Source organism: Pteropus medius, unplaced genomic scaffold (assembly GCF_902729225.1).
Source record: "Pteropus medius unplaced genomic scaffold, Ma_sr-lr_union100, whole genome shotgun sequence".
In the NCBI taxonomy this organism is placed as follows: domain Eukaryota; kingdom Metazoa; phylum Chordata; class Mammalia; order Chiroptera; family Pteropodidae; genus Pteropus; species Pteropus medius.
In genome coordinates, this window is record NW_024344240.1 from 12,984,714 (window position 1) to 13,009,308 (window position 24,595).

Genomic DNA, 24,595 nt, shown 5'->3' on the forward strand with positions numbered 1-24,595 from the left:
ATTCGTTTCTATGTATCTCTTGATCTCTCTTTTTATTTCTTCCTTGATCTGGTTATTCTTCAGTAGCATGTTGTTTAATCTCCATGTATTTGTGGTTCTTCCTGATTTCTTTTTGCAGTTGATCTCTAGTTTCAAAGCATTATGATCAAAGAATATGGTTGGTATGATTTCAACCCTCTTATATTTGTTGAGGCTATTTCTGTGTCCCAGTATGTGGTCGATTCTTGAGAATGTTCCATGTGCACTAGAGAATGCGTAAGCAGCTGTTTTGGGATGGAAGGCTCTGTAAATGTCAATTATGTCCAGTTGGTCTAATGTGTCATTTAAGGATGGTATTTCTTTATTGATTTTCTGTTTGAATGATCTGCCCATATGTGACAGTAGGGTATTTAGGTCTACTCTGATAATGTTTTGGTCTGTTTCTCCCTTTATTTCTGTTAGTAATTGCTTTACATATTTCGGGGCTCCCTGATTGGGAGCATAGACATTAATAAGTGCTATGTCTTCTTAGTGCATGATTCCCTTTATTATTATGAAGTGTCCATCAGTATCTTTCTTTACCTTTTTTGTTTTGAAGTCTATTTCATCCGATATTAGTATCGCTACTCCTGCTTTTCTCTGAATGCCATTTGCTTAAAATGCCATTTTCCACCCTTTCACTTTGAGTCTATATTTGTCTTTGGAGCTGAGGTGTATCTCCTGGATGCAGCATATGGTTGGGTTTTGTTTTTGATGCATTCTGCAACCCTGTGACTTTTGATTGGAGAGTTCAATTTATTTACATTAAGGGTGATTATTGAAAGATGAGGTCTTCATATAGCCATTTTATCTTTTGCTTTCTGGTAGCTCAGTGTTTCCATTGCTTCTTTGTCCTTGTGTTTCTGTTTACTTTATTTTGGTTGGCTTTTGTGGGTTTTCCCTCTGGTGCTTTTTGTTTTATGTTACATACTTCAGTTCTGAATCTTTAGATTGTGGTTACCATTACATATATGAAAAGGATAGTTATATATATACAGTCGTCCATTTTCTTCTGCGCGTGCCTTATCTCCATTCCCCTTTGCGAATTTGGATCTTTGAATCCTCCTATTTTTAGTCATTATTATATCCATTTGTCCCTATGTATGCTGAATGTTCATTACTATCTTGCTATATCAATTCTTTTCTTATTATTTAAGCTTATAATGCCCTGTTCTTAGTAAGGGTTGCACTCCTCTGCTTCTATTTGCCTGATAGACACTTTACTCCTAATTATGTTTTTCTTTTTTTTTTTTTGTTATTTTGTTTTAGGTACTGATCCCTTTTAGTATTTCCTGAGGCCTCGTAGTGGAGAATTCCCTCAATTTTTCTATGTCTGGAAAGGTCTTAATTTCTCCTTCATATCTAAAGGAGAGCTTAGCTGGATACATTATTCTAGGCTGGTCGTTCCTTTCCCTTAATAGCTTAAATATTTGCTTCCATTCCTTTCAGGCTTGCAAGGTCTGCACTGAGAAGTCCGATAATAATCTAATAAGTTTTCCTTTATAAATTGCTGTTTTCTTCTCCCTGGGTGCCCTGAGAATTCTATCTTCATTGTTGATTTTTGATAACTTTAATACAATGTGTCTGGGTGAAGGCCTTTTTGGGTTGAAATAATTGGGTGTTCTGTTGACTTCTTGAATTCCAAGCTCCAGCTCATTCCTTAGATTTGGGAAATTCTCCTCTACTATTTATCTGATAATGCTTTCTAGTCCCTGCTCCCTTTCCTCACCTTTGATAATGCCCATTATTCTTATGTTTCCTCTCCTGATGGTATCAGCTAGTTCTTGAATTTCTCTTTCATTATTTTTCATTCTTTGGTTTCTCTCTTCTTCTTTCTGATTTATTTCTAGATCTCTGTGTTTGATAAGGTCAATAGAAAATATCCAAATTAAAACACAGAGAGGACAGAAGTTGGAAAATCAGAAAAGAAATAGGTGATATATAGCATAAAGATAAAAAATGTATAATATAGTAATCTTGAAAGGAAAGGAGAGAGAATGAAGCAGAATCAATGGGTTGGAAGAGATAATAGTTAACATGGTTTCAGATTATTTAGAAAAAATCAATCTAAACACTCAAAGATGATTAATGACCTTCAAGTAGAATCAATACAAAGAAAATCACACTTGTAAATTTAATAGTAAACTATTAAAATTAAAGACAAGAGGGAAAGTGTCTTAAAAGCAGCCAGAGGAAAAAAGCACATTACATAAAAATGAGCAAGTGTAAACTTAACAGCTGACCTCTTAAGTGAAATGATGGAAAGAAGACCGTAGAATAAAAATTTTAGTGCTAAGTGTTAGTGGTTTTTGATCATTGGTGTTCTTTGAATCCTGAGCTTTCTCCTACTTTATGGACTCAGTTTTCATTTCCTGTAGTATATACCTAAACACTTTGTCAAGAAACATTTTCGAATGGCAAATTTTCTCAATCTTTGCACCTTTAAAATATTTTAATTTTGCTTTTAACGTATTTCCCATTTGCCCCAAGAATATATGCCAGCGGCACTTGCAGCTACAGCGTTTACCCTGAGATAATTTGCAGATTACGGTCTTAACCTTACCCCCGAAGTTTGCCATGAAATATCTCACTTTTATTATTTTCACACTGTTGTACTATACCGATAGTCTTTGGGAACAAATGACATCATTCTATTTATAGCATTCTGTTTTTAGTAGTGATATTGCCATTTACAAAATATAGTAATTCTTGATCGCTGAAGTGTCAAATCCTAGAAAATGTAGCATTCCTACACGTGACGTTAAACTAATGCTGGCAGCGAGCTGTACTTTTTCTTTTTCTAAATGGGAAATGGATTAAAACTGAATAATTAATTTCCTAGGGTTTAGATCCAGATTTATTATCATTTAGTTTTAACAATTTAAAGAAATAACCCCATTACATATTTAATCTTTTTGCCTATGCTATGATTGCAGATTTGATACTCATTCCTCACATTCTTTTGAAGCTTTAGGATTTTTTCACTTCTTACATTCATCCACACATATTTACTGGTTTTCTAATGTGTGCCAGGCACTACTCTAAGTGCTCAAGATACAGCAGTGAATCAAATAGAAAATAAAAACTTCCTTCAGAGAACTTACAGTTCTTGGGGTTCTGAACTATTATTACCATTCATATGAGTGTATTCTATGTGTTTGTGTGTGTTAACTCAGCTCTTAATCCTATGCCCTTTTTTTGAGGGTTGGGAGGTGGAATGGAAAACATTCTTCCATCTCCTTTAATTTTTCTCAGTTCTTTATTCTGGAACTCCTACTAGTAATCTTGGAGCATCTGTGTTGATCTCCTTTACTCCTGAGCATCTCTGTGGTATATTTTGTGTCATTGTTATTTTGTATGTTGTTTTGGGAAAACACCTAATTTTGAAGATTTTTTTAGGCAATCAGCTGTTTAGCTATTCTACTTTGACTTTTTTGAGTCTTTTTTTTAATCCGAGTTTTTACATTTTAGTTTTGTATGAACTTATTACTATTTAAATGTGTTTTTTTTTCAAACTTTTTTCTTTATTTAAATTTTTATTTAGGTTAATAACTCTCTTTTTTTTCAGAAATTGCTTCTTTCTTCTCCTTATTAAAGTATTTTTATTGCCTCACATCATATGTATGAGTTTTACTCAAATGTTTGCTGAATTTTGTTCATCGGTTTACTTTTATTTTAGGATTCTAGTGCCAATGATATTTTCTCATTTACTTCTAAGTTATCTCATTTAATTCAATATGTGCTTATCAATTCTCCTAAGAGTTGAGAAAGGATAAGATGTGTGACTAGGCTAGTTCTTCATATTGCTTACACATATGTTTTACCTTACCTTCCTGGTATCATAAGTCTCACAAAATAATTCTCTGCTTCTGTATTCCCTGTGCTAGCTCTGAGCGTCTCCTTTATCCGAACTCTCATCTTAGAAAATGGAAGTTTTTTTCTCCTATACAAATTTTGGCTTGTGGTTTCTCTAATTTTCTCTGTGTGGTTTTTATTTCATATGCTTTCTAACCTCAAGGAATTCCTCCATTTAATCTCGGTGTATTAGTATAGGCATAATATTAGAATATTAACTTACTTAGTTGTATAGAAGCTCCTAAATATTATTTAAAAATTATTAGCTCTTAAAATAAATGACTAGTTTTCCTAAGTGAATTTTATTGTAACTTTATTATGATTTCAGTTTTAGTATTTGTTTTCAATCTATATTTTAAAAACATCACACATTTAATTTATGCTGACTACTATTTATCTTTATTTTAGGAGTTTATTAGAAATTTGCATTTACAAATGGAAGAAGAAAGAACAAGATTTAAAGACCTACAGAAAAAAGAAAAAATGCGTTTGTTAAAACTGCGGCATGATGCAGCTGTAAAAATTCAAGCTAAATATAGAGCGTTTATGGCCTACCAAAAATATGGTCCAATTATAAAAGAACAAATAGACAATAAGAAAAGGAAAGCACTAGAGTGGAAAGAAAAGGAAGCAAAAATACGCCAGATGGAAGAAGAAAAACGAAAAAGATTAGAAGAGGAACAAAGGATAGAAGAAGAGATAAAAAGGTGGAAGCAAGAGGAAAGGAAAAGGAGAGAAAAAGAATACGAAGAAAAAAAGAATATCCTAAGACAAGAAAAAGAGCAACTACTAAATAAAGAGAAATTAAGATTAAAAGAAGATGGAAGAAAACAGCTAATAATAAGTGGAGCGTTAAAAAAGGGAGAACATAATGCCAAACATTTAAATGTCAAAGATACATCAAAGAATAACGATGATATAACCAAAAATCTAGGGGATGAAAAGTCAAAGAAGTTGGAAGATGTTCCCCTTTGGCTTGTTAAAGAAGTGAATAAGAGAGAAAATGTAGATAGACAGCTTGTATTAAATGAATCAATACAAGTACAATTAGAAGAATCTACATCGAACCAAGCAGTTTTGGCAGAATTTAAAATGGAAGAAAAAAATGAAAATCTAGCAAAAAAACAATGTTCAGAAAAATTGGGCAAGCAAGTAAGAAAATATGAAAATATAGACAAAAAAACTGAATTGGAAAACCCAGATTCAAAAGAAAACATGAAAAAAGGATTTCAGCTGCAAGAATTAAAGTCTCTAATACAAAAAGAAGAATCTTTGCAACCTGTCATAAAGGATAATATGATAAAAGAAACCCAAATAATGATATTAGGACATAATCAAGAAATTAATGAGGTAAAAAGTAATGAAGCACAGAAGAAAATCAAAGTTAATCAACAGAATAAGATACAAAATGTAGAAAAAGAAGAGATGTCAGAACAAAATGGAATATTATATGGAGAGAATATCATTTCAGTGATTTCAATGAAACAAAAACTACTACCATTAGTATTAGAAAATTCCAAAGATATAAGGGAAAATTTAATACTGCAAGAAAAAGAAATTACTTTAAAATCTAAAGAAACTGAGGAGAACCCAAAAGGCAATGATCTAAACAGTAACGTTATTTTTAATGCCAGTGATTCTGTGATAAATGCAGAAGGCAAAATAAACAAGCAAAATTATATTTTGGGTAGACATGCTCTTTGCAAAGACTTGGGTGGGTATAACGCAAAAAGCTCCTTGGTTTTTAAAGAATTAAACTCTCTAAAGTCTCAGATTAAAGAAATTCCAGAAGAATGTCATGAAAATAGAGCTGAAAGTGAAAATTTTATGACCCGTTCTGTACCTGAGCCGACACTTCTATCTTCTATTGAAGAAAAGAGACTAGCTTGGATAAAATCATTTAAACCCTGGTTTGAAATTTTCAAGCAAAATCAACAAAAGAAGATTGTTAAGAGAAAGAGACTTGTAAAATGCCCAGCCAACACTATGCCCCCTTTGAATACACTAGAAATTCTTCAGTGTGGCCCTTGGAATAATTTACAACAGGTATTTTGTAATTTTATACTTTTTCATATTTAATTGCAATTGCTTCTCTAAAATGTAACTTTTTAAATCTTAGTAGAAGGCATATTTTATATCCAAGAATTCTGTCTCTTAATCAGTGAAGTTGCTAATATTGCCCCCATTTGAGAGGGAGATGTATTTAAAAGATCTCTTTAAATTATTAAGGACATCTTCTCCCTCAGTGAAGCACTATGAAAAGCTTTGGTTTATATCCTGAAGGCTGTGTTGAAGGGCCCTATAGCCATTACTAAGTTTTTAAGACTGGCATCCGGGAATGTGGAGTTGAATTAGAATAGAAAACTCCCGACTGATTCAGTTAGGAGTTTGCTTTAGTCTTGGGCCACAGCACCACCTGGTGGCTCCTTTCGGAATGAAGTGAATTTCCCTGTAAAAGTGCCACGAAAGAAGAGCTTTTAGCAATAGAAGACTCTAGAATTTCTATAATTTAGTCATATGCTACATAAAAGCATGGCGGATATATGATTGAAATTTAATATAGTTGTTGTCGAATGTGACTAATTTTCTATGTTTCATAGTTTCGATTAAAATTCAGACAGAATCTAACGGATGTGTAGAAAAACGGAAGATTTCAAATAGTGGAATACTAAAAAGGACTTATGATTAAAAAACATATTTAGCTAGGTCTTGAAATTCAAATGTATTTAATAAAGTTTATTTTTAGTTTCTCAATATAGGCAGATGCCTAGGAAAGGAAATACTCATATTAATATATGCATTATTTTATTTATTCACTCAGCAAATATTCATCTGCCCAATATGATCAACCAATATTTATTGTTGCACCAAATAGACAGATACAAAACCAAGTCTTTGCCCTTATGGAGCTTACTATGGTAGAGAAAAAGGCATTAAACAAATTCACAGATAAATACATTATTACAGGTCTTGATAATTACTGTAAATAAGATTTCAGAATATTCTGTGAGAAGATAACAGAATTCAAAAAGATCTCTGAAATGTAAAAGAACAGTGGAAAGAAGTACTCTGAAGCGTCCTCTGTTTCTTAGGCAGTGTATTTGCCATATTCATCAGATCTGTACACATCGAATCTCTCACTAGCTCTTCTATTGCTTTTTTCTCTTTGGCTACATTATATCTGGAATATCATTCTTTTTCTGCTTTCCCTATGATGTTGCTGCAGGCTTTCTGAAGTGATAACATTAGCTACTATTTTATTTAAAGTCATTTTCTTCATGAATATCTATTTGGGCGAAGCATGAGTGACAGCTTCATGTCTACAGTGAACTTGTTTAAAAGTAAAACTGACGTTAGGGAGAAAGTAGTGCTCCCCTCCTTAGTTGCGTGTCTCTGTTTAGTCTAATGAAGGAGCACTGAGGACATTAAGATGTGTGAACTTCTTTCTACTTGGTCTTTCTTCTCCTGCCCACTCAGTTCCTTCTGTGGAACTTTTGTCAATTTACATAAAGTGAGAATTAAGCCTTTCTTTTATTTCTTAGTGTATGACCTCACAAACTGCAATATGTAATACATATCGCCTGGGGATTTGTTAAAATGTCAATTCTGAGTCATTAGGTCTGGTGATCAACCCCCATGCTCTAAATTTTTATAATGCCCCTGGCTGATGCCATTTGTGCTGGTCCATAGACAATTGGAGTAGCAGTGTTCTAAAGGACCCTGTTATCCTCTGACCACCAGTCAAAGCAACTATTTTTTCAAACAGTTAATTTTTTTGAAACATCAAATATACAGTATACAGATGAAAATTATATGTCAATGTGCAATGTAAATGCCGAAATGCTATAAAATACCATCTTATAATAACTTTAGCAGATGGCCTGTTGTGTCTTTGTTCACTACTGCTACTGACCTATGACTCACTTTATTACTTTGATTTTCTAATCTTTTAGTTTCACATCTTTGTTCTTATCTTGATCACTCTTTGCCATCTTTGGAAGGGCTTTCTGGAGAGGACCTTTACAAAAGAAAAGTTTACTCTTCTGAAATTTCGCCCAGTAATGAATTAATTTTGCTTATATTAATCTCTCTGAATCTTCAGGACACAAATCAGTTCTGCCTCTTGTGCTTACTTTTTTATGTACTGTCAGGCAGATAGTGGTTTTCATTAGTTGACTATGGCATGGATGAGTGGGAGAATGGATAAATGGATGGATCAATCTAACTGAATGTTAATCTTATCTGCATATTATTACTAGCTTCACAATTTCAATATAGTGTATTGATTAATAAAGAAATGAAAATAAAATTATTCGAGTGTAATTTAATAAAGTACTAACAAGCCCAGTATCAAATGAGATCAGGGTACTAATTTTATTTCTGCCATTTACTGGCTGTCATCTTATGTAAGGTTCTTGATCTTTCTGAGCCTTTTTTGTCTTCTATAAACTGGAAGAGCAATACCTACTTAGTAAGATTGTTGAGTTTTAAAATACAATATATGAAGACTATAGAGCTCCCGATATATTTGTCAAACATAGATCTCAAGCATCTGAAGAAAAAAGCAAATTGATTTTTGAAGGCTGCTTAATAGCCTGTTTCATCAAAGAAATTACTAAGTTGAAAATTCTGGACCGTACTCTATATGCAGTAATATCACAAAGGGAGATGACTGAAGAGCAATGATTATTGACAACTAATATATTTTAATTTTTCCTAGTTTTACTGTTTTAACTAATTTATTTTTCTTTTATTATTGGTATTTTACTCCTAATAGTAACTTGCTTTAAATAACAACCCCCAAAATGTACTAAGTGTAAGGCTTTATAACATGGCACAAACAATAACATTTTAGCTGCAGATTAAGATCAGAATGTCTCACTTACTTTATACAAGGCAAATTGCAACTGGTGTTGTGATGGTACATGACTTACTTGAAGTTAGATTCTCTTTCACTTAAGCCACTAATCATATCTTAGGTTCAGTCTTTGTAGCTGACTTTTTAAAGATTACTTCTGCAGGATTGATAGATTTGAGATGTGGCACTAAACAGATGTTCTGCAAAAAGCAAAATATAGAGTCATTGCTTTCATTACTTATGTAATTACAGTTTACCATAGATGACTGACACTTCTTGGGTTGAACTCAAGAATAACTGAGAGTAAATCCTCAAAAAAAAAAATGGATATGTATAATATGTACCATGAGCTGTCAAGGATTTGGAGAAAGATAGATCAGTAAGTAGAAAAATGATTTGTGATCTTTAATTAAAATACAATAAAGGTTAAAGCATCTACAGATGGAACCATTCATTTTCAAGTCATGGGAGTCAGAAAATGTGATTTTCAAATATTTTTATATTACCCTTTATAAGGAAAAGAAACTACAAATGCTATAAGTATTTATTTAGTTTTACCACAGGTCTAGGGAAGTTTGTGTATTTATTTAAGAAACATTTAGTGAACATTTACTATGTTCCAGTTGTTCTTTTTTAGACCGACCATATAGTGATGAACAACTATGAGAACTAATTCTACGTTGACCTTAATTTTTGGAGTGTTACTTACGTGATTCTTGTCATGCATGTCCAATAAGTGAATCATGTAAAACATTTCGTTCTCATATGTTTGGATAAATCTAGGGTAGGGTAGATAATAATTGCTATATCATAAATTTTTTAAATGTTTAAGAAAAAGGAGGAGAAAATGTTATGAAATGCCTCATATTCAAAAGTAGGTAGCACTAACAAGGGCACTGCAGCAGTTGTCACTCCTGTACTATAATTAAACTAGCAAATTGCCACATTATAATAACTAGAACTTGTGTTTATATATTTCATTGTAAGCAGCATCTTATTAAATCAGGCAGAATAATATAAATTATAAGGTAGAGTAACATTTGTTACTGTAAAGCTGCAGTTGTAGAGTTTTCAGTTTTTAAGTGCTCAATTCTAAATAGTGTGTTTATTTTTCAGTGTAGAGCCAGTTTTCCAATTACAGAATTTATAGTAAGTATTTCTTTGTGGACAAATTAAATGGACATTACCCAGCAGTTACCTTGTCACAAATGGATAAATATTTTCCTTTCTAAAAAATATAAAAATATTTGTTTCAAAAGTTGTTTTAAATTTATTTTTCAATTACAGTTAACATACAATATAATAGTTTCAGGTGTACACCATAGTGATTAGACATTTATATAGCCTATGAAGTGGTCACCTCATTTAGTACCCATCTGACACCAGGCATAGTTATTATAATATTATTGACTATATTTCTTATTCTGTACCTTACATCCTCATGACTATTTTAGTAAGTGGCAATTTGTACTTCTTAATCTCTTTCACCTTTGTCACCCATCACTCCCAAACTCCTCCATCTGATGACCACCGATTGGTGTCTGTATCTATGAGTTTGTTTATGTTTACTTTGTTAAGCTTCCGTGTAAAAGTGATATCAAATGGTATGATTTCTGACTTGCACTTATTTTGGACTTCTTTCTTATTTTCCTCGTGGGTCTCCCATTTATTATCACTTTCCGTCCACCTAAAACATATGCTATAGATACTGACATATCCTCTCACTTTTTGTTTGAATGGGAATGTGTGTATTTCACCTTTATTCATGAACAATATTTTCACTGATAAAAAGGTAATTTAGATTATGGATAATTTAGAAATTCCTAAAATTATGAAACTGGAAACTTTTATTCAACCAAAGTTTTTAAAATAAATATTGTTGTTTTTGCTACTTAAACAAGGAATAGACTTTATCACTTCTTTATGTCTTTATGAGCATATGGTCTTCCTATTTGTTTAATATAGTGCACAGGAAGTGTTCCATATGAAGAGGAGTTACTGCGCTTAAAAATTTTATATTTTTTCTAGCTTTCTCTGAAGCAATAATGCTTTCCATTTCGACAAACAGTTTTTGAATTTCTATTTGGAGTACAATGTATATTAGAATCTTTTTATAAAGCTAATAATTTTTAAATGTTATTCAGAACATGAGAAATCTGGCATTAGGATTTTTCACATGGCAATACCAAAGTATTCTTACTATAAAGTGATTTATGTAGTTATTTCAGTGCATAGACTCAAATTTAGTGAAGAACCAACATATTATGTTATTCCTCTGTCCTTTTACTTAGGTGAGAGTTCTTGAATTTAATAAGTGGACTGCTTTTCAGTAATCCAAAAATACTTCTGTCTGACATATTCTTGTAGAACAATAAGTTCCGTCCTCACTATCTATCGCATAAAGTTGAGTACATTCTTTGACATTGCATTTTCTTTAGTTTAAAAGATTTAAACCAACAAGATAGAGAAGTTCCTTAAGAAAAAATGTTTATCAAGTATTGACTCTATGGTACTATCTCAATAATATGAAATGTTGTACATGTATGGTCTTCAAATATTTGAAAAATACATAAAATATTATTCATGATTTGTTTTACCATGATACTACATGCTTGGGTATGTTACATTATTCAGTCATAGGGAATGATTTATATCTTTATAATACAGAAGACTTCCAATGGAATGTTGTTTGTAATACATGGTTCAATTATTATTGCAAGATTCTACTTATCACAGGTTCTATAATATCTCTTCTCAGTCAGACTTTCTTCTTTTCTGGAAGATAGTTAAGCTATTCAGTTGAAGCATGGCAGGTTGGACATAAAATCTATTTCCTGATCTGTTGTGGCTCCTGTTACTATCCAGATATCCCTAGGATACTGTCAAACGCAGATCTTAAACATTTATATAGTGCAATCCTGAAAATAATGCCAAGGACATGCAAAACAAGGAAAATGAATTTGGTGAAAAACCTGGGAGGGAGCTAATAAAATTATAGTGTTACTACTTCTATGCATATTCCTTTTGAACTTGAATTGGTAATGGAAATTATCGCATTATTTTGCCTTTCTATGTGGGGAACAAAAAAGTCCAAATAGTTTAAATGAAATTGAGTTGTTAATAAATGTGGGTTTCAATATATAGCATTATTTTAGATGACTTTTTAAAAATAATTTTGCAAGGCTAATATAATAATATTCATTATTGTTAGATAATGTTATACACTCCAATTTTCTTTAATTCTGTAGGTTACAACAGTTACATTTCAAGATTTGCCAGGTTGTAGTCTTTCCACACTGGCAGAGTGTACAAATCTTCAGTTTTTGTCTCTTCGACGCTGTGGATTAACTTCTTTGAATAGCCTGAGTAACTGCAAAAAACTGAAATACATTGATGTACAGGTATGTTTTCTATTCCCATTATTTATCTTATTGTGAAATATAAAATGGATTCTTTACATTCAGAAAAGACTATTTTGAAGAAACGTTTACTAAAATAACGTGTAATTTATGGTCTAAAGAGATCAAGGGCCAAAATTTGTGAGAACCATAGAGGGAAGATGATTAGGTGGAATGACCCAGAATGAGTTATCTCTATTTGCAGGTGATTGCTTTTGTTACTTTTTGCTGCATTACTAATGACCAGATTACTTAGTAAATTAAAACTACAACTATTTTATTTGCTCATGGTTCTGGGGCCTTGAATTGAGGTCAGGCTTGTCTGGTTATTTCTTCTGCTTCATATTGTATTGGCTGGGTCTCATATAATTTGCATCAGGGGCTGGAATGTCTAAAATGCCTTCTCTTATATGATTGGTACCTTGAGGGGTTAGAATTTCAGTCTCTCTCTCTTTCTCTCTCTCTTAGGCTTCTTTACATGATAGCTGAATCCCCGGAATGAGCGTTGCAAAAAGATAAGCTCCAATATACAAACACTTATCAAGCACCTCCTGTCATCATGCTAGTTAATGTTCTATTGGTCAAGCAAGCCCTAAGTTTATGTGGACAGGGATTGTGTGGATGCATGAATATTGGGTTGTGAGGTTTATTGGGGATTTTCAAAGTAACAGTGTACCACCTACCCTCTGGCTCCTAATGAGTCCACATCCTTCCCACACACAAAATATTCTCATGTCCCAAAGACCCCAAAGTCCCATCAACTTATGGCATCAGATTCAAATTTGAAGTACAGAATCTTCTCATCTAAATAAGATCCAAGTGGAAATGATCTGCTCAGATAGTTTTCTCAAGTCAGAGATGTGTGAAGTAAGATGAAAAGTTATCTCCCCACTACCACACACACACCCATACCCACATCCACATACAGTAGTGAAACAGGCTTGATTAATTATAGTAGTCAATCTCATTCAAAATGGGAGAAAATGAGAAACTCATAGCAGTTCCAGGGCCATATCATCAAATTCTTAATAAGGGCTCAGTTTTGCTCCATGGTAATGGTTCTCTGTGACTCTTGATTCTGCCCACTGGGCTTTTGACTCTATCCTCAAGGCATGCTTCTTTTTTTTAAAAAGTGCCTTGTGTTGCAGCTGAGAATTTCAGCCAGTTTCTTTTCCATAGAAGGCTTTGGGAGTGGGGGTGTTCCTAGAGGGTGCTCTTTATTTTGAATTATATAAATTTTCTGTTTACACTGGTAGTGCTTCCACCAATATATTTTCTTTTTAAAACTTTGTGAGTTTCCTATGCTTTTTATTAAGTTCCTCCATTAGACAGAGGCTATACTCATAAATATTTTTGAGAGAGGTGCTATGAACTACACTCTTAGGATTCTTAAAAACCCATTTATCTTTCTGAAGCTTAAAAAAAAGAATTGCTGTTGCATCCTTGACACATGATCTTGACACTGAGACCAATATTATGCATTGCAGAGATATGTATGTGTAGTAAAATTATAAACCTATACATGAGATATGTACTTAACTCATCATATTAGTATTTTTTTAGAGAGGAAAGGACTGAGGAGGGATAATGGGGAGTTTTTTAGTGTTTGGCTTCTTTAACAGTACAGTTTTATAAGAACTATGACCAAATATTTACTCTTGTTCATTTAGATTCAAATATTTTGTTATATGATCCACTATATTTTCTATATTTTAAAAGACTTAATAAATATAATATCAATTAATTATTTATTAGGTTACTTAATATTTTCATCTAGATAGTATAACATTCTGCATAGTTATCTTAATATTTAGAGATTCAGATACTCATTTAGAGATTATATCTTATCTTTCCTCTTTTTGCCAGTTTTAAGTGTTTTATTAATAAGCCATTAAAATAAAACTAATTACATTTGTTTTTTGTTTTAGGAAAATAATATCGAGACTATCAACTGTGAAAATTTGGAAAATCTCTCTATTGTTCTTCTTAATAAAAATCAACTGACTTCTTTTCATGGTTTGGATGGCTGCACTAATATCCAAAATCTTGAACTTTCACATAATAAAATCACACGAATTGGTGAGAACCATAGAATTTGAATATATAGATATTTATTTTTCATGATTATATTTTATTTCATTTATTTTTAAGAATAGGCCACCATCACTAATTTATTTATTTATTTTTCAGGACATACTTATTTAATCTTTATCCTGATTTATCAAGAAAATAAATTATTTTTAATGTCTATGAAAAGAATATGCTCTTACCATTGGTAGATGGGTAGTTAGTAGTTCCTTCTATTAGTATATTCACTTCCCTGTTACTTTTCTTATAACCTGTAGTGATCTGAGCTCTACAGGTAATATAATATCCCAGTTTGTTGCCATGATATTTTTATGGATCCTATGCACTCTACACTTCTCAGCAACTGTCACAGCTGTTTCCTGGTAAAGCCTTTCATCGCTACTCTCCTTGCCTACATACATCATTTGCACTAACCATTCTTTCTTTAGATAAGGCTACTAACACTGCCTAAAATAAATAATTCATCAGTTTAAATCTCTCTGATCTTCTCCATCCCTCTGTTTGTACATCTGTTTAACTGTATATCTACATCTGTTTCCACCCTCAGACTTTGTAATCCATATAATCCAGCAATGAGACTGTCTTTTCTTGTTTAAGGCCAGTATTTCTATTTCTATAAATATACCTATCAGTCTCCTCTTGTACCTTACTCCATCATTTATCACCTGTCTTATGTCAGATTTTTTTCTGTTGCCATTTACTTCTACCATTGCCTCATTCGTCTTACACTTTGCTGTCAAGTTTTGTGAAAGAGTGTTCTGTTCTTACTCTCATTTCTTACTACCTAACTTCTCACTTCTATCCACTGAAATTCAGCTTCAACTTATTTCTATACTGTTTCCAGTATGATAATTCTAAAATAAAGTTCTTATTATATTTTTTTCTACTGGGATTAAACTTCTCTGTTATTTTTTATTATTTAACTTATGAAACTCTAAGGGACTTAATAGAGGCTTACATCATGGTTAATGTATAATCAAGGATTGCCAAAAAATCAGAAACTAGGTAACAACTTTACTCTGGTACGATACTAATGGCTTAAATTTTTGGACCCCCAAATGGTGCCATTTTTTCCACCTCCTCTGTCCTACAATCATTAGGAAATGAGATGTGGACTGAAATATCAGAGAGCGGATAGGAATAGATAGGAAGTAGAAGTAGAAGTGGTTAGGCCAAGTTCTATTTAGGTCTCCTTGAGATTAGTTTTCTTTGTTTACTTATGTTTTCTTTTTAATTTTTGTTTTGTTGTTGAAAATTTCAAAAATTTACAAAATAAATACATGAAGATTCCATATAATCATAGTCACATTTGCTTCATCGTTATTTTTTCTTGGTTTTGATTGTTTTTTTTTTTTTAATTTCCAAATTATATAATTTTATCCTTTCATACTTCAGGAGACGATTTTTAATATAGTCCTTTCTTACTTAACCATAGTGCATTTCGACACCTAATAAAATTAATAGTGATTCTTTGTATCAAGTGATAATCCATAATCCAATTTTTCTTATTTTCACAAAATTTTCTGTTTGTTTGAATCATAGTACATATTATTTTTATATGTCTTTAATGTCTCTGATCTGTAGCAGTCCTCCTGCTTTTTTCCCCTATGCCACTGATTTGTTACAGAATGTATGTTAATTGTCCCATACAAGGTCCTGCATTCTGAATTTGCTCATTTACTTGTCACTGAAATTGTTTTACTAAGTCCTGCATTTCCTGTAAATGAATGTTATCTCAACAGGCTTGATTAGATCTAGATTTAGTCATTCCTGCAGGACTTTTCATAGGTGGCACTCTGGGAATCATGTTGCCCTACATTAGAAGTCATACCATGTTTTCTTGCTATTAACGATGTTACAGTTGAGTATCTGGTACAGCTAGCAACAGCCTAAACCCTCCATTAGAAAGTTCTCTACCAATCTTTTCCATAGTGTTTTCATCTATTGATTAATGTGGCCTGAATCAATTAATGCAATGGGTCATGCAAAAAGTAAGTTTTCTAATTTGATCATTCCTTACATATTTTTAAAGATGGAATTCTTTATTTAATATAAACTATTTGGTTATCTTGAAAAGATGAGATAAGTGCCTGCCTACCTTTGTGCTGACAAATTTTTATAGTAGTGTCTCAGTGGCTCTTGTTACTTTCAGTGGTGCTAAATGAATTTTTTTCCTTTATTTAGTTTGCTTAGTTTGCTTGTTTTCTCCCCTTCTCTCTCTCCACTTTATCTCTACCCCTTCTCCCTTTCTTAATATTCTTATGAACTGAAATTTTTATGATATAGAATATTTCAGTCTATTACCTTATTATACATTTTGATACTCAAATTGTCCTATCCTGAGAATTTGGTTAGAGATATTGATATCCTCAATTCAAATTTATTTTTAAAACTTTATAGTTGTACACCCTTTCTCTTTCACTATAATCCTTGGTTGATAACATTAATATAACTATTCACTCTCATAATATTTATAAAATAACTTCAAAACAATAATACTGATATTACTAAATATAAAACTACTAAGTTAATTTTAAGATTTCTTTGGATTTCTTTTCTACTTTTCTTTTGTTCTCCAAAGTGATACCTGAAGTATTTTATCTTTTGATTATGTTATGAGTTTAAGATATAGTTTACTTTTCTCATTTGATTGTTTTTTATATGTAAAACAGATGTTCCCAAAGTTAAACTATGTTAAAAAAAAAGGCATACTCAAAGAAATTGTTTTCATCCGTCTTTTCCACTCTGTTCTCCCATCTACTTTTATATATAGCTGATTTTGTATATATTTGTGTATAACATATATATGTATATAATATGTGTATCACATGTGTACATATGTGTGTATATTAATATACATACATGCACAAATATAGCTAAGAAATATATGTATATATGCACATCCTTTCTTTCACAAGATATAGGATATTTTAAGTACTATGCTTTATCTTGCTTTTTTTCACTTAACATATTGTGGAGTTCATAGCATTCTTTTTCCATAGCTTCATAGTGTTTGATAGTGTGGATGGACCAAAATTTATTTCACCGGTCGCTGGTTGATGGACATTGGATGATTTCCAATCTTACATATTGCCATAATGACTACCCTGATACCTACATTATTTCACACTTTATCAGACATATTTTTAGGTTAATTTCCCACAATCCAGATTGTTTGGGCAAAAGACATTTGTAATTTAGAAAGATTGTGCCAGATGCACTTTATATGGGTTCTACCAGTTTGAACTCCTACTACTAATACAGTTTAACATCAGTTTCTTATGCTTTTCTTCTGTTTTTATGTTGTTCTTTTTTTAATTTTTGAATTAAATATTTAATTCCTTTAGTTTTTATCCTTTTTCACTGTTGTCGACATAAAGGCTTAAGTCTATAAATTTTCCTCTGAATACTGCTTAGTCCATAATGTCTGATATATAGGTATTTTCATCACTTCTACAATTTTAGGATGTATTTTATCTTTTAGCTAATATTTAAAATTTCCATATAGAAAGGGATTTTTGTTATTATTCTTTCTAGTTTTATTGCATTTTGGTCAAAGAATTATTTTGTGCCATTTCTGCTTATTGGAATCTACTGTGATTTTCTAATATGTAGTCAGTTTTCAGGAATGTTTTATGTGTATATGAAAAGGAGGTTATTGTGTTTTTTTTAATTAGAATATAGAGTTCATATTTTCATCTTTAAGCTAGTTTTAATTTGTCTGTTTATCAGCCTGTTTCTTTTTGTGTATTCTTTGATTTTTGCTTCGTGAATGTTGCTCTGTATTGTTTCACAGACATTTTTAACTGTTATCTTCATTGTGAATTTTAGCCTTGAAAGTTATAAGTTCTCTTTTTCTGTCTCTTTAATGATTTTGAGACTAAGTTCTACCTTGTCTGATATTTTTGTTTGTTTGTTTGCATTTGCCTACTTGGCCATTTAAAAAACAATTTAATCTTTCTGAATCACTGTTTTAGGTGTGTGCTTGTATACAGCATAAATTTAGGTTTTATTTTTTGATCCAAGCTTACATGGTTTTTTTGTCATATAGACCATGGCCATTTGCACTTATTAATTCAATTTACATACTTGGTCTCAGCACTGTCATCCCACTCAGCATTATGCTCTCTCTTTCTGAAGAGAGGTCTTATTGACAATACATGTTTTTTTCCACCACTGGGGTACTTCTACTTCTTACTTATCCATTCAGTTTTCATAGGATTCCCTCTGTATGAGTGTGGACTCAGCCTAGATTGTGTTGGTTCTAGGTACTTATTACCCCACTTAGAAAAAAAAAAATTATCTTGTAATTTATTTCCCAGGTACACTGGAAGGATAATTTGTGTGTATTTTTTATTTTTTATTTTTTTGCTCTTTATGAATCTGGAGGAAGTATGGGGAGAGTAGGATCTAGGCAGTCACAATCAGCTCTCATTTTCTTTTAAATACGGGAAAAATACAGTTGCTTGCACAAAGCAAGCTTTTGTTTTGCAAACATTTCAAAGCACACTTTTGAAAATATAATGTACAATATTCTTTAATGTATTTATTTGCCAATGTGTCTGCATTAACTTTTCCCATATGGAAATACCGATACTTTTGATACACATTTTTTATTTTAGAATTTTAGTTTCAAATACCTATAGAAATAATTTTGTTGTTGTTGGAATGAAGGCAAGTGCATTGATAATGTATGTTACTATATTGGCACACACTGAAGCAAGTTTTTTAAAAAAAAAAAGAAAAGAAAAAGGCTGTTTGTAAGATGAAATGGTTGAACTCTCATTCACTTCATTTTCATTGCCAGCAGCGCTGTATGGGATTTTTTGTAGCCAGTGGATTTCCTGGGATAGGATATCTGCAAGATTTATGTGAAAACTGCCATCGTATTAATTGATGTACCTCGGGTATCTCTATGTAGTACAGAACAAACATGGTAAAAGACATCTTTGCTGTCTGTTCAGTACAATGAAAATACTGTATTTATTGAGTGTGAGAAGAGTATACATGAAAAAGTAGATTTTCTGAAAATCAGTTGGAGTCTGTTTTTCATCTTCAGGAACTGCTTACAGAGATTCTGGTTAAGCTAAGTGAAAAGCATAGATTTTGTCTTTCAATGATAAATTTATGCTAAGAACTCTTACGAAGGGGCACAAAGATAGATTTGTGTTTATAAGTTAATAACTTACTATTCCATGCTGTATTTCTTAAAGAGGTGAAATAAAATTGGAAGCAATACCACATGTTTTACATGTGTAGTTTCTAGCTTAATTTGTTTCTAATTTTTACTAAGCTATAGTTATTACAGTAGTTAATATGTAATGTTAGCTCTAATTATTTTTATTAGAAAATGTAGATTTTTATTTGACTTTCTTTGATTTAAATGAATGAAAATAGCAACTATGTCAATTTCTTTAAGGCAATTCATTTGAAATTATTTATGCTGAATGTTTTCCATCCTAATTATAAATTGTTTAAATGTTGGAATAGAAACACAATGTGAAACATACTTTTTTAAAGTAATAGTTTAAAATTTAATACTGTAAATGAAAGTTACAAAGTTAATATATTTTTGTTATTGCTTTTAAAATATAAAGATATTGTGCGCTATGGCCAAGGAAAGGGATTTTTTTTATGATTAACTGTAACTGAAATATAAATTAAAAATATAATTCAAAATATTACTTCTAAGGTATACTATATATTGAGGTAAAATTATTCTCTGGCCAAATATAGTAAAAAAATAAACTATTATACTGGAGTATATAGGGTCATATAAATTTTATAGTAATTTAAAGAATACTGTGTATATTTTTATATTATTTTCTATAATTGGTCTTATTTAGGTAGCAAGTTTTTGATTATAGAATATTTTGACTTAGGCTGGAGTTATTCTTACATATTTTGAATTCATAAAATAATTACTTTAAGTCCATTAAGTTCACGTTAGGTTGATGATTTTACAGATGGATTTACTTTAATCAAACAAGAGATTTTATAATACTTTTATTAATTTAAAATGCTTTATTATTTTTTTCTTTAACTTACATGACTATCTTTTATAACACAGTTTAATCTGGATGGATTACAATTTAAATGTTATGGTTTATTATGATATCATTATTATATTTTATGCTTTTTTTGCCTAAAATTCCTCATAAGTAAATTTCAGACAAAATTGGTAAAACATTTTGTTTCTTACAAGTAATGTGGAAAAATATTTCTTGAATAGACATTGCAACAATGATCATTAAAGCTTAAAAAACTGATCTGTGGGAAACCTTTCATATATTGAGTTAGTAATTTTGATTTAGTTTTTTAATTAATAGCCAAAGCAAATGAAAAATAGGTGATTTATAATTTATAATCTAGTTTTCTTTGTTCCTCCCATTTTTATATTGAATTTTATAGATTTTCAATAAGAAATATTTTGAAACTAAATTAATTTTGAAAAAATTCATGGTGTATGACAAAATTATTTTATAAATTTTATTTATAGAAAAAAATACAAATTAATATAATAAATATAGTAATAGATAACATGTTTTGCTTGCCACCTGGCATTCTATATGCTTTTTACACATTAACTCATTTGCTTTTCATGTAAGTGCTATTATGTAATCTTAAGTCATGTACTATTAAATCTCTCCCCTACCCCAGGTAAGAACTGAGGCACAGAGAGGTTAAGTAAATTGTCTAAGATCTCACATTTACTAAATGATAGAGCCAAGATTTGAAACTCAGCAGACTACTCTTATTACCTAATATTTAAATTGCCTCGTTCTACTGCCTCTCTAATAAATATTCATTTAATATTTAAGATTATCACTATTTTTTAATTCTATATTATAGTTCTTTATGCTAAAAATTGAAATGATTTTAAGGTTGATTCATTAATAAATTTATTAATGATCGAATTTATCGAGCACTAGAACACAGCACTGGAATATTGCTGAGAATACATCGATAGACAAAACAATTGACTATTTTTACTTTCTCCAAAATTATCTTAGTTCTATATATTTATATAGAGAAAAAGAAATTAAGGTAAATTGCTATATTTTATTTATTGAATACTGGTAAACATGAAAATAAGTATGATATTAACATATAAGAACAAATAATTATTTTTATTTTCTTATTCATTATACTTCTGTCTCTGCTATTTTAGGAAAGCTTTAATCTGGAAAAAATATTTTTTAAATGTCAGCAATTAATTTGTTTATAAACTTAAGGTAAAACATTCCTAGAAAATATCATTGTAAATAGATAGAGATAATAAGAAGTTTTTTGTTTTTTGTTTTTTTGTTTTTTTCTGCTACTTTATTTTTAGATCATACTGTTTTCTGGAAAAGTAATGCTAGTGTAATAAGTATGAAAGATACAGAAAGAATTCAACATTTCACATAGCTTCATTACTATGTCATGGCTCATAGAGGAAATGTCCCTGGATTAATTCTTGCTACCAAATGTTGTCTTTAGAACATTAGAAAAATAATGAAGTAAAATAACATAAAGCTCTGGGTATTTTACATGTCGAAATGTTTTTTACTATTATGTACTTAGTAAATTCTTTTTTTAAAATTTTTTTTATTAGTTTCACATATACAGTATATTGGTTAGACATTTATATAGTTTATAAAACAATCCCCCTAATTGCTCTTTCCTCTGGCCCTCTACCTAGACAATACATTAATGCTAACTGCATTCCTTATGCATTTGGATTCCACTAGATGGTGCTAGCTTACTCTTTAGCTTTGAAATGCAATACAATGCCTAGTACAAAGCTGAAAGGGATTTTACAGATCTGCCAGTCTAGGCTTCTTAGTTTATGAAAACACAGACTCACATAGTTTTCATCTAACTCCTTGCAGAGGTGGGGCCAGATGCCAAGTTTCCTGATACCTATTTCAGTATCCTTGTTTCTGTACAACATGCATGATCCTGAAGGACTTTTACATTAAAGTTAAAAATCTCAAATGCAAATTAGCATGTATGTACAGAACTGTCAAACATATCAATTGTGCAAGCTAAAGGAAGTTGGTACTTACAACACTTATTTAGCAAAAACCTTCAGCCTAATTTAACATCTTTGGTTGGCCTGTTTCTTACAGGAGAGTTCCCCCCAACTCCCATGATAGGAATGCTTTATTAGCCCATTGGCTCATTTCTGTGGAAGGAATTCTTTGAAATAGATATTTGTAGAAAGTATATCCAAATGCTAATTTTGCCACGGGCAAGGGCCCTTTGACGGATAAACATGCTTGGCTTTAGTTTTGTTCTGTTGGACCTAGGAAACTTTTAAAGAGGTAATAAAGAATATATTGAAGCAGTAAACTCAAGAATATATAAGCAATCCTATATTATATTTAAGTTCTTTGAAAGAGACTTAAATATTTTGGGGGTATTTCTTTTGTTTTGTTTTTTTTTTTTTTTTGGATGGGAATGGAAGAAATATCAGAAATTTTGATTGAGAGAAAATCATTTTCTTAGGTATGTTGAGGAATAATGGTATTCTAAGGTAAGGCTTGCTGTAAGTCTATTTTGCTCACTTCTCACCCTTCATGCGACAGCAAAGAATTTATAAGATTGAAAGAGGAAAGATAGCAATTTATTCTAATTTTGCTTCCAGCTAGATTCCCCCTTTTGATCTAAGTGCATTGACTGGACCAAATTACTGTTTAATCAATTGTTTATAGACTTTTTCAAGTGTATGTTAATATCCTATTCTTCCTTCAAGGTTTAGCTCTAACATTTCTCTTTGAAGCCTCATTTGATCAACCACAGTTATAGTTGTTAAACTCATTGCTTTTATTGAAGATAATTGTTAAGGAACAATAATAGCTGTCATTTTCAGTACCCAACATGTGAAAGTGTTATATAAGCTACTTTAAAATATTATTTTTAATTCTATCAATAATGTGAAATCACTCCCACTCCACAAATAAAGGAACAGAAACTCAAAGAAGTTGAGTAACTTGTTTATATTCATACAGCTAGTTTCTATAAACTTGCCTATTTCAAATATGGAATAGGCATGTTTATGAAAATTCAGGATTGCCTGCCATGGAGTTTATTCATTTTTCATTATACTCTACTGCTTGTTGATCAAATGGGGTACTGAACAAGTTAGCATTCTCTTGGAGAACATTATGTACATGGCTCTTGTGATAATTGTAGATTGTACATCTTTATTCCTATAGTTTTTTGTTTTTTGTTTTTGCTTTAAATATTTTTGAGGTCATGCTATTTGGCATGTACCAATTTATACCTGTTACATATTTCTTTTGAATTGACAATTTTATCACTTGTAAATATCCCTTTTCATCTGAAGTGAAGCTTTCTGCCTTAGTCTTCTGTGTCTGATGTAACCAGATTTTCTTTTAGACTCAGGACTCTTTAACAATCTTAAAAGTGATTGAGAACCTCCTTCAAACAGCTTTCATTTCTGTAGGTTATATCTATCAATATTTACTGTATTAGAAAAAATAAAATTGTTTTTATTAAGTTATTCAGAGCTTAAGATCATAACGCCTTTGTATTCATAACAGTTTTATACATTAAAACTATTTTTTAAATAAAAAGATATAGTGAGAAGGTCATTATTACACGTATTTACAAATCTGTTTAATGTTTTGCTTCATACAAGACATTTGGATTTCCATATTTTCTTCTGCATTAAGTTTGCTACAATATCATACCTCATGTAACCTCTGGAAAACTCCACTATATGCTCTTGAACAACTGAGGATGAAAAAGACAAATGTCTTAGAATTATTATGAAAGAAGTTTTGATTCTGTGGGACCTTTAAAAGCATCTCTAGGAGGTAGAGAGGGGTTCTCTGGACCACACTTTGAGAATCACTGGTTTAATGTTTACATGATTTATCTTTTTCTTTTCTTTTACTTACAATATTTCTACAAGGTCTATATTACCAGTGACATATTATTTTACTATTCTTTTGGTTGTTTGGAATGCCTTATGACATTGTTATTTTATAAAGTCAATATCATTTGGATTTACCCACTTTTTTAAACCTTTACATTGTTTTTATTTCATCATTCATCTATGCTATTCCTGCTAGTGTAGGTCTCCTGGAGATGAATTCTTTCAAATTTTATTTGGTTAAGTATAGTTTTAATGTAAATACACACACATACATACGTGTGTATATATTTTGAAATATAGACTCACCAATTGGTATGCATTCTCTGCATTGTGACTATATTCTATTTTTCCAGCTCTTTTATTACTTAGGTTGATACCTATCAACCTAATTGTTGATCCATGGAACATAATTTTCTTTTTTCCTTTTGAACATTTTTTTTTGTCTATTGTTTTCATCACTTTACTCTGATGTTCCTACTTGTGTATTCA

The 24,595-nt window shown here is 31.0% G+C and overlaps 1 protein-coding gene across 3 annotated transcripts in view; it reads left to right on the forward strand.

Moving 5' to 3' along the window:
* LRRIQ1 (leucine rich repeats and IQ motif containing 1) overlaps positions 1 to 24,595 on the forward strand; it is a 175,742-nt gene that overhangs the window by 18,563 nt on the left and 132,584 nt on the right. For all 3 annotated transcript variants that reach the window (XM_039868979.1, XM_039868982.1, XM_039868980.1), the window contains exons 8-10: positions 4,282 to 5,919; positions 11,980 to 12,132; positions 14,058 to 14,208. In XM_039868979.1, the coding sequence (XP_039724913.1) occupies positions 4,282 to 5,919; positions 11,980 to 12,132; positions 14,058 to 14,208 (1,942 nt within the window). The remainder of the gene's footprint in view (positions 1 to 4,281; positions 5,920 to 11,979; positions 12,133 to 14,057; positions 14,209 to 24,595) is intronic.